The sequence below is a fragment of the Nilaparvata lugens genome, chromosome 8 (genome assembly GCF_014356525.2).
Source record: "Nilaparvata lugens isolate BPH chromosome 8, ASM1435652v1, whole genome shotgun sequence".
In the NCBI taxonomy this organism is placed as follows: Eukaryota; Metazoa; Arthropoda; class Insecta; order Hemiptera; family Delphacidae; genus Nilaparvata; species Nilaparvata lugens.
Window position 1 is genome coordinate 12,883,775 of NC_052511.1, and position 12,124 is coordinate 12,895,898.

At 31.2% G+C, this 12,124-nt stretch overlaps 1 protein-coding gene across 1 annotated transcript in view; it reads right to left on the reverse strand.

Moving 5' to 3' along the window:
* Window positions 1-709: 709 nt before the first annotated feature.
* The window catches only part of LOC111050841 (aminopeptidase N-like), a 46,369-nt gene continuing 34,954 nt past the window's right edge, over window positions 710-12,124 (reverse strand). The window contains exons 10-16 of the mRNA XM_022337205.2: window positions 11,820-12,030; window positions 10,580-10,854; window positions 9,580-9,767; window positions 4,468-4,629; window positions 3,060-3,188; window positions 2,505-2,580; window positions 710-1,561 (exon numbers count right to left, since the gene is read on the reverse strand). Coding sequence (XP_022192897.2) covers window positions 1,364-1,561; window positions 2,505-2,580; window positions 3,060-3,188; window positions 4,468-4,629; window positions 9,580-9,767; window positions 10,580-10,854; window positions 11,820-12,030 — 1,239 coding nt within the window. The 3' untranslated portion in view covers window positions 710-1,363. The remainder of the gene's footprint in view (window positions 1,562-2,504; window positions 2,581-3,059; window positions 3,189-4,467; window positions 4,630-9,579; window positions 9,768-10,579; window positions 10,855-11,819; window positions 12,031-12,124) is intronic.

The window sequence follows — 12,124 nt, forward strand, 5'->3', positions numbered from 1 at the left end:
GCCATAATTCAAAATTAAAATTTGAGAATTAGGATTTGTTGTTGGTATTTTAAAATGATATTTAATAGGCCTATAGGGATCTAAGGCTTCTCACCTTGCAAATAAAAACAATCAGTTCTGAGTATTTCCTTTTAAAAAATTATTTATTTGTTGACACACATTATATGTACAATGTTTATACATTTGACATCCTTATTCAACTTCATAAACAAGTTATTACCCTACCGTATATGACAGAATTCAATCATTAACAAGAGAATAATTCAGATACAATACAGTTTGTATACTCTACTCATTTACAATTACATATAGAAAGCTGATGGTAACAAAAAAGTGGTTCTAATCTGATTAATTAAAATTTAGCAAATCTTCTCTTAATTTAGTTTAAGATTATCTTTCATTATATGTGATTGTATTTTGATTGAGAATTTTATTTGTTTATATTATTAATCTTATGTAATTTTATTACATAATATGTAGGTACCGAATCAATTATTTTTGTAATCTATTGTGTAATCTACTTATGTAATTTTTCTTATTATAAAGAGTTGTGTGGCAGAGAGGACCAGGAGTCCTAACTCCGCCCTAATAAAGGCAATCAATCAGTCAATCCCAGTATGGCATGAAAAATATACTTAAAAAAAGAAAAAGATATCCTGGCACATAATGTAGTATTCTGTTAAATTTTATCATACATTAAACTTTCAAGAAGTGTAGATCATATTATGATGATGACCTTGTCCTGGCTGAAAAGCTCATGGTTATTATCAAGACAAACAATGATCTTTTATTCAATTCATTAGGAAATAAATAGATATATTCTTCTATTGTTCAAGAGGCTCATGCCAATTTTTTATGAAACTAACAATTAATTTGATTATTATTTCTAATTCGATTCATTGTTTTTTTTCTTAAACTAACAATTATTGTCTCTTATTCAATCTACTAAATTCATATTTGTGTTATTTTTTAGTTAGACATATTAGAAATAGGCACGCTACTAAATAGGCTATAAGTTAGTTGTAGGTTGTACAGTGGTTGAACGAAGCTTAATTTTCAGATCAATTCTGATAGCCTAGGCATATATTATAACCTATTGGCTTTATGCCCTGATTGTTGGCTTGAGAATAATAATTTACAAGAATTTGTCAATGAATAGCTATCAGTAGTAGACTCAACTTATTCTACTCTAGAACTATTGAATCCCTGACAGAAAGGGAATTATTCATTTTCATAGGTTCTCCTTGAATTCATAGAAATGGAGATCAAATAACAATACAAAAAAGATCAAAACTGTAAATCAATTGTTCTTTTGCACAATTAGTTTTCAATCTCACTCATAACAGTCAGTGCACTACTTTTATCAGCTAGCAATGCAACGTATTTCGACCGGCGCATCAAGTGGAACTTCGTTGTAGAGGGTGCTGAACCATGTTTCAACTCCTGGCAGCCGTTCAGATAGCCATCCCATGTTGGTGTTTAAGTTCTCTAAGAGCTTGTCAGTGGCCGTCTTCACTAGACTCGCGTCTCCCTGTCTAGCTGCCGATAGGTTTGTCAGTACCTGTGAATTTAAAAAATATCTTGATAAAGAATGAATTATTGTGACAGCTGGTTGACTCTTATTATCATAGATGGATTGATATTCATTTGAACATTGATAGATACAATATGATTCTCAACTATGAATGATTGCGAAAGGAACAACAGGTTTAGGCGGGATGCACACCGGAGAAACGCGTTTCGTGAATAAAGTTTCAGGAAACGTGAAACGAAAGTTGCTCGCAATCGACTGATAAAATTAAGCAGGGAACGTTTCTTTTCTATGCATGCGCGAGTGAAACGGATTGCATGAAACAAGTTTCATGAAAGAGGGCTTCACGAAATGCGTTTCTCCGGTGTGCATCCCGCCTTAAAGCCCAAAACTGTTCCCAAAATTTTCCCAAATTGGGATAGGAATTGATCAAATAGAAAATCAATTATCAAAAATAAAATGTTGAATTCCAGCTTACAGTACGGTACCGTACCTTATTCCAATGTTCAATTACAACTAATCTCCGATTCTTTCTGATAAAGAAATAATATTTAATACAAAAACTGTTAAAGATGGAAAATCTATTAGAAATTGAAGTTAATGAACTGCTGGAATCCTGGAATATCATTACTATATAATAATTATTAAAAATATCCAATGAAAGCTATGTAAATAGAGATAAGGACTGTAAATATTGACAAAAGAACTAAATAGCGGAAGGGTAGTTACTTCTTTCTGCTTTTTAAAAGTAATTTTCATTCTGCTATTTGGGTACCTAGTTATACTGTCAATATTTGCAGTAACAAAAGTCCTTGGTTCTATATTTACATAGCTTTCATTGGATATTTCAAATAATCATTATACATACAGTAATTTACAACCTACTATTCTTGCCTTTGTTAAATTTCTCTTATATGGAATATGTAAATAATCAAATTCAAGATAATTGAATGAAAAATAATTTTCAACTCACCAAGTCTGACATTCCAAATAGGGACCTTTTATTCGAAATTAGTCCAATAAAGGAATTGACATCAGTGACACCAAACCTGAGGATAAAAACTTCAATATTAGACGAACAGGCCTATTCAGTGTTTTCAATACCTAATATTATATTTAACTTAGCTCATGGAAATTCTTAAATTTTTTGAAGGACCAAAAAAACTTAATATGTATAAGTTATATAGGTAGTCTGAATACTTACTTATTTATTAGTTCAAAGGATTTGGAATCAATCATACTATATCATTATGATCCTGATTTTCCCGGTTCACTTTTTGAATGGTTTATTTACAAATTATAAATACTTGTATAGGCTGGGCTTTAGACCGTAATAATTTAGCACTTTTTATTCCTATTCTTAGTATAATTATTTAGACTTTTACAACCATTTGTGAAGTTGGTACTAGAGATAAATAATATTTCCAAAACTACTAAAAAAATATAGTATATTTGTTCAGTGATTTTAATCTGATAAAGTAGTTATTGAAATTTGTATTGATTCAACATAGGGAATTGGGTTATTTACCTTCCAATAAATTCACTGAGATTTTGAATGAGAAATTTCAAAGCGTAGAAAGAGTTTTCTTCACGAGCGATGACGGCTTGGAAAAATTCTTTGGCGTCAGCAGTTGGGAGCTGGTACAGGATTAGACCCCTGGAACAAAACGTAATACATAGATTATTAGACTACCGTATCTACTGATAGTAGGCTACTGTAGGTATACAAAAATAACTCTATCACTGCAAATAAAAGTAAATGAAATACCTAGTAATTTCTATCGATATTCATCACAAATTGTAGATATTACAATATGGGTTTTAACACTAACATTGTATCAGCGCTTTTCTGAAAGTAGTAGGTATATAAAATAATAATGTATGTAATGATGGGAATAGGAGTAATTTTTAATTCTAGTCTCAATTATCAGTTATTTGATTGTTGATATGACATGAATATAGGTTTACAAAAGTTTGAAAATAAATAATGTTCAATTGAGGGACTACCTCATTCAAATAGTCGAATTCTATACAATATATTATTTATTGGGCTACCTATTACATTCCATAATATTCTATAGGCCTATAATATGTAAAATTATAAAATATTTCAAGTATTGGAGTAGACTTTATTGAAGAGATACCAATAAATGAAACATTGAATTACCGATACCGCACTATGAATTATCTGACTAGGCAGTCAAAATATATATTACGGTAGGCCTACATCCATTATGACACTCACAATTTTTATATATAATAACTCTATTGGATGTGCTTCCTTTAACGCACTGTAAACCGTTGTTCATTAGATTGGGAGTCATCAGCTTACCTTGTTTTTTATGTTTAATGCTGCTTTTTGTAAAGTAAAATCTACATTTATTCTCAACTCATGACAACATTCATTTTTATAACACAAGGAATAAATCGAATCTGAGGAACGAGTACTGCTCTTACAAATCCAGCCATACGAGTTTTAAGGCCTTTTCAATAAAGTTTTATAACCATTTACCACCAAATGTTCGAGGTTTGACGCTCAGGGAATTTAAACTAAGAATTAACAATTTTTTTTTATGAAAAATTGTTTTTATAGTGTGAATGAATATTTCAATGTTAACATGGAGTCTATCTAGATCTTTAGGTAATTGCTATTGTTGTATGATCTCTAATATAGTTTGTAATATTGACGTGTCCGATACAAATTGTAAAGTGTTTGTCTGTGGCAATAAATTGATTTGAATTTGAATTTATCCAGGAATATCCTGCATTCAGAGATTATATTTTACTGAAATTTAATACATATTCCTATTAGCTTGTGAGTGGCCGAGCAGCACCCCAAAGTTCAAAACCACTTGAAAAATCACAGAAAAAATAATAACGAAAAATCTCAAAATTGTCAATTTTTATTGTTTGAAAGTATGAAACCATATACTTACCCCAAGTAGTTAGGCGGACTGCAAGCTAATGCTCTGATGGCTTCAGATTTCCTCTGACTGTTGGTTGTAGTTTGAATGATATTTTTCATGTAGTTCCGAATGTCAGCAGTTCCCTCCTTCGCAGCATAACATCTGACGGTGTCTTGAACATCTTGCGGAATTCTTGAAATAAAATAATAATAGTCCCAATAATCAATCATCCAATGTAAACAATGCGATGATTTCAGGTGAAATCTCACACACGTTAATGGAAATTTGATCATAATAAAAATATAATAGTTGGTTGCCTGTATAATAATAATAAAGGTAGCCATTATAGTTATTAGGGAATAATTCAATGGAACACTTTTCATGTTTCCATCATAAGGTACTCAGGGTACATAGAGTACATAGGGTACTCATCAATTTGAATTCAAGCTCTTCAACAGCTTAAAGCTAAAAGCTAATTAACAAATCCCTAGTTTCTTCTAAATAAAGTTTTTCCTGTAAACAGAATTAATATGCTTCAAATGAATAGTTTACTATCAATTCAAAACAATTAATATTAATTAGTGTTACATGTGTTATATTATAAGTTTTTATGTAAAGAAATGATATTGTTGATACAATGAAGAATATGCTAAAAACCGCAGATGGAGACATCCAGATATTCCAGATTTGTGGATCTATCGAATATCCAGTGGGGGTTGACTTGGTAGTGTTATCAGTAGTGAAACTTCTATTCACAGTGTAATATTACATTTTTTCTCGATTAAAATCGAATATTCAATTCGAGATCTATAAAACTTGATAGTAAATATCAGAGTAATCGATATGCGGACAACTTTTAACTGAGAATTTATCATAAATAATTGTGTTGCACATTCCATGGTATCACCGAAACAGAGTTAACAGATCATTATAAATAGCATAGATGATAAATAAATCTAAAATAACAGATTCGAAATAAAGTTTTATTGAGAACAAATGTAAAATGTAAATTCTAAACTTGTAATTTATAATTTTTTGGAATTTAATATCGATGACGTGTTCATAACGTCGTCACTGTTTTTGGCTTCATCTAAAATGCTATCTTTGTTAGCCCTTCTCTAAAAAATGGTGGCTGGCTATGGCAAGTGTTTTGTGCTCTCTGAATATTTTTCTGTTTAATCGAAATTTATAATGTTTTAATTTGAGATTTGAACAGTTTTATGGTGTTCTAATTTTGTATAATTTGATTTGTGTGTCTACAAGCCTATAGCCATTGTTTTCAACAAACTATATAAATGGATAAGTATTTTAGCTTGTAATGATGCTATATGTTTAAGTGTTGTAGGGTAATGTTTTGTGGATTTGTGTTGTATATTGCTAAAATTCTTATGAAGATTATAAGTTGATTTGCTCTGAAAACTGGATTTCCTATTCATTAGCAATAGATCCATTCATAATTTATCAAGAATTTACCATTTTGGAGCCGATAACTTTCTTTAGGTTAATAGGTGAAAAATGCTATCCAACCTATTTAGGATAAATTGGTAGCACGGCAACAGTTAAAAATGATGATTGCATAAATGTAAGTCAACAATTTGAAATAAAATAATAAATAAATTTCCAATCAGATTCAAACTTTTGCTTTGAGCAGGGGTACCCAGCCCCCCCAAGGGCAATGGCGCAAGCCCCTCCCAATCCAAGTGTAATGCCCCCCCCCCAAAGTATCCAAATTCCCAACCCTTTAGTTTTTTGCATTAGTCAGTGTATGACAATAAAATTCACATCTTACATTCTAATCTTCCAAAGGGCATTATTTACCTTTGTTCTTGTGAGGAATTCTTTCTGTTTTCATAATATTGTAAAAATAATATATACCATCGTTTCTTATCTCTTTTAAAATAGAAATAAAGTATCTTTTTGATATTATTTTTGAGACTAGCAGTGCACCCATTCTTGTTCGGAAGGACTAAAAAGTACTATATTACATCAGGAATAACTACATTACAAATATTTTAATAGGATATTAAAAGATAAGTAAAGGAGGCTTTGCTTTTTGAATGTAAAGGTTACTTATAAAAAGTTGAATAATAATATAATATCATTGATATTCTTTTATTGCAAAAGAATATTGCATAGCAATTTTGGTGAACATTCATACAAATTTGGAACGATTTTATTCATACAATATTATAATGTCGGCAAGTTCAGGTATTCTAAATCCTATATACTATTAAACGAGAAATTTCTGTTTAGATGTTTAGATGATTATATGTTTGTATTTCACCGGATCTCGAAAACGGCTCTAACGATTCTCACGAAATTCAGAACATAGTATGTTTATAATATAAAAATTCGATTGCACTAGTTCTCATCCCTGGGGAAACTCGCTGAAGGACATTAAAAGAATTTATTCATCCTTGGAAAAACAGCTGATAATTTCGTCGTCTGTTGATGATGGAAGTGAGTGAGCGAGTGCATGTGTGTGGGACTCAGACAAAATTATGACTCAGCTGTTGAACTTTTGTACCTAATTCAATCAGGTACTTAGTGGCGGTTGTACAAAAGCCGGTTAAATTTTAATCCTGATTAATTCCAGTAGAACCAATCAGATAAGCTATCTTTTTGAGATGGTTTTCTGTGATTTGGTTCTCGTGAAATTAATCAGGATTAAAATTTAACATGCTTTTTGTGAGAGAAATTTTTGCATTCCTCTGCGAATTAATCTCAATCCACTGTGATTAGATAGAACCTTTCTATATGAACTATGAATATTTATTATGATTTCTTCTTTCTTAATAATTTTTATATGCTTTTGTAGGTACCCCAGAGCGGAGCTCGGTGCCCCGATATTTATCATAAATTGGAACAGGTTGTCACTGATGTTGTGTTGTTGGTAGTATTTACTTTTTAACATTACAGGAGTAAATAATAACACAAGTCGAACAAAATGTATCTTCAAGTGGTTTGGTTTTTGGAATAAAGATATCATCTGAACAAGTACATTTTGTAAATTCTATCTATTAATACCAAATATCGGGGCACCAAGCTTTGCTCGTTATTTATTCATTGATAAACAGAACTCAATTCTTTGAAATGATTGGGGAAGGACTAACAGGCACAGCCCAAAACTGTTTCTTCCCCGAATTTTGATTTATTCACTATAAAATTTATATTTGGAATATTTAATATTCCAAAAAGTAGGTTATGTTTCATAGACTTGAATTCAAGTGAAATTTTCAGTCCAAATATTTGAAAACATAAAAGTTCTAACTTAGATTGTTTACACACCAAATTGAATAACAAAATAACACTCACTAATCACTTAGAACTGTAAAATAATGATTAACTTTGTATATTATGATATATACAATCTCATGTCAACAAATCAGATTACTGTATTTTGATCGAGTCAATTAAAATTTCTAGATTTCTCGCGAGATACGATGAGCTAATTGATTACACAGCTGATCTCCCTCACGCATCTTCTGTTATCGAAAGACGACGAAATCATCATCTGTTTTTCCAAGGATGAATTATCCTTTTCATGTCCTTCAGGGAGTTTTCTCAGGGATGAGACCTAGTGTAATCGAATTTTGATATCATAAACCTACTATATTCCGAATTTCGTGATAATCGTTAGAGCCGTTTCCGAGATCCGTTGAACATAAATAACCATATAACCAGATAGCCAGATAACCAGATATAAAAATAGAAAAATACAAACAGATATACAGAAATTGCTCGCTTAATATAATAGGATAACAACTTATAGTCCAGTCAAATGGTCGTTTTTCAGGAAACAGCCCCGAAAGAATTTTTTTCGATGGTTCTATCTGTATTTTGGGGCGCTAAATTCTAATCTGAAATTTGCTCACACGCCAGAGGGCGACTTCACCCCCAAAATTTTGGACTTTTTTAAGTTTTCCATTTAATCTCGAGAACCTTGAATTTATTGAGATAAAGCATTCTCTATATAATATTAAAGATAATAAAATTTTATTTCTAATGAATTGTATTTGTATTTTTTATCTGAAGTGTTCCACAAGATACACAACTTTGAATGTGAGAGAAATTTGTGATATTTCCCCCATTTTCACAGTCTCGCATATGCAACGTTGCGTATCTTGTGGAACACTTCAGATAAAAAATCCAGAAAGTAGTCGAGGTTGTGATGAATTTTCTCCTCTTTTCACTCCCATGAATTATACTTCTGTTTTCAATGCCGTTAAAAAGTTACAGCCAATTGAATGATGATCTTTATTTTCTCATTTTTCTTACGATTTTACTGTTATTAAAGAGTCTCTAAAATGAGTACAATACATGATAGAAACTTGCGATTGGTCTTAAATGAGAGAAAATTTTATGCTCTATAAGCTGAGTTGCCAAAAATTGATCTTGCATCACTGTTTATATCGAAAAACTGTAGAGACTGTAAAAATGAGAAAAATATCGAAAATTTCTTGATTTTTTGAATCAAACGTATCTTACTTCACGATTATATTTTTACAAAAATCATTCATATCACATAAAAGAGGAGATTCTTTTAGTTAGCGATGTTGTTTATAATTGCATTCCCATTTCAGAGACATTAATATCATCATAAAACGCCTTCGAAATTAAAATAATTATTAGATTAAAATGTACATTACAATTTAACTTATCATTGTGCTTTTAAGAAAATTTGGTTGCAACAGCGAGGAAACTCAAACACAGGACCATTAAAAATAAAATTAAGCAAAGGAAATCAGAATAATAGTGGATGATGAAGTTATAATTTTTTTTTTCAAAGATTTACCTTCAAACTCATAGGCTTAAAATTACTAAAATTCCTGCATACAACATATTATTATCAATTGTATTTTTTATGCTTTATATTGAGTTACACTTTGCAGAATATAACATTGTAAAGGTGGGAAAAAGTATTAAAATTAACTACATTAGGATATCTCTATTTAATACCTTGATTTTTTAGCCATGATTCAAAATGTTGACATAAAATAAAAAAAAAATCATGCCCCCCCAAAAATGTTGATGGCGCAAATTGCGCCATGCCCCCCCCCCCTTGTGGGCACCCCTGGCTTTGAGTGCTCACCAGCGCTAAGAATGAATTAATTTGTGTTAATAAATTTAATGAGAACTTACTTAGGTATAACACCATTAATGTAGTCGGCAAATGTATTAACAGCAGTCTCCCTACAGCCTCCGACATTGTAAACGCACGCCGCCTCAACAATCTGTTCTCTATTCAAATTAGTGAGAGGTTCATCTGAAGCTCTATCATTGAAGCCAGTGGTGGCATAAATATCTCGAACAAGATCTTTTCCAAACCTCTGCAATTGAGAAAAATGTTTACTGAAAAAGTATTTCTCTACCGTACACATAGAAAAAGTGATAAAAAATAACAGTGCGTAATGTCAAAGGATTATAGAAAATCCTCATCATAGATTTCAAACACTTTCTAAATGAATTATCCATTTAATCTAATTCGAGATTTTTTCTTTACAAGGACTCCTCCATTAATTTTAATCTATCAGCCTATAGGAGCAGATATAGTTTTCAAATTATATGAAAATAATTTGTTCAACAGTGTAAAAAGGACCATCAAATGGATGTACATATAAATAGTACGGTACATCAAATCACAAATGGAGAATTATAAGATAGAGAAAATACTGTAAAAATATAAAACTGAAAATTCTTTCTACTCTGCCAACAAAAGATAGCATTGAAAAAACTGAAAAATAATACCTTGTTTGAATTAGAGCACAAAAACTTCAATCATCAAGGTGAAAGTAGAGCTATCAGCTTCTCACATTCAATATTAATGGATCATCAAGGTTATAAGTGTAATAATTATAATGAATAATCAGCTTATTGACAATATGACAACTAATATAATAATATGATACACTCTGAGATAGGCAACACTAAAGGCCTACCGGATTCCTAAGCAGTCCTTATTGTACCAACCAGTTGGGAAACGAGATGATAGAGGACGTCCGGTACTCAATGAAACTATTGCATTTTGAAACACCTTGCGATGTACATTCAGGCGATTGATCCGATAATTTCAGAAACTAAACCAAAAAATTCTCATGCACCAGTGAACAATATTATTTCAAATGTTCTCTACTTCACTTACCATCACCAATGGTCCAATATTCGAATACATAAATCTAGTCGCAATCTGATTCAAGCCTCTGAGTGCAACACGCCAGGGCACATAATCAGTTTCTTTCTTGATGTAAGTGACTAGACGCAAAGCAGTTGAATAAGGAAGGATTTTGTTGTCGGCAAAACTGAATGTGTCGTCAATGAGTTGAGCTCTGTTCAGTCTGTGTATCTTTGTGTGGTCCACACAGAGCTGGCGAATCAGCTTGTCAAGGTTGAAAGAGTCGTACATCACTCTGTAGTATCCTGGAAAAACAAGTGGTAATAGACATTACTAATATTATTAGTACACAGAATACTGGAAAAATTTTTGGGGTTGAAGAACAAATAATTATAAAACTCAATAAATTATCAATAAAAACTAAGTATAGGTAATATTTTAAAAGTGGAGCTTGTATCTTATCCTTATTATCACTACCTATTACAACAGTACATAAACAGAGGAGTAGCCTACCTCCTCAGCACAATAATATCGCATCCCCTCTAAATATCTCAATTTCAATACCAAACCCCCACCACAGGTAAGGCATTCTCACAAAAAAGCGTATTTCAAATTCAAAATTTATTTTGTCAAATTGAAAACAATACAATGAAGACTATGAATCATAAAAATAATAGATACGCGAAATACATAATAAGATTCCAATAACACATAAACTCTTAAATTAAAAATAACTTGTTTTGTATCTGACAAAGCCAGCAAAACCTAGGTTTGTGCGCTGGCATAGGTAAATAGTACTGAACTGATAGAGCTTGTAAGGGAAAATGTAAAACACTTTTATGTTCACAAAAATGTTAGATAAAAATTCTATACCAGTACCTGAAATAGTATTACAAAAAAGTACCACATATACTGTATAGCCTAGTACCTTGAAAATTGAATATTTAATTTTCTCTTGAAATGAAATTAGCAGTATTAAGATAATGCCACTCACTTAGGACATTATTATTTGAGCAACAGTTTTCTATTAGGTTATTTAACAAACAATATTAACAAAAATGTCGGAGTCAGGCGTACTAAAATTTAAAAATTATATTATTGTAGCCTATGGTGCTGGAGTTAAACTTGAAAATATCGAATCTTGAGTATCATGCATTAAAATAAAACAGTGAAAGGCTCAAAATATCATCAGTTTCCTTCATCCTAAAAAAATGAAAACTAATAATATTTTGAGGCCTTACTACTCAATGTAGTTGAAATATGTATTTACCTGTGAACTGAACATTGAATATGAACCAGTCTTCATTTGGATCGTATTCGTTGATAATCATTGTCTCTCTTTTCCTGTTCAACCAGCTGCTGGCACTTGTATTCTCAAAGTTGTCGCTCTTCTTCGTTGTATAGGATATTGGCATAGACCACAGTATGTTATCATCTTCTATTTGCTGGGTGTTTCCGGACTTGAGTTTGTCAAAACTGTGCTGGAATAAGAAAAACAGAAATTCCAATAAAATATTTTTTATGAGGCATATCTCTCTAATAATAATTAGGCTATTGTAGAAATGCATTATAATA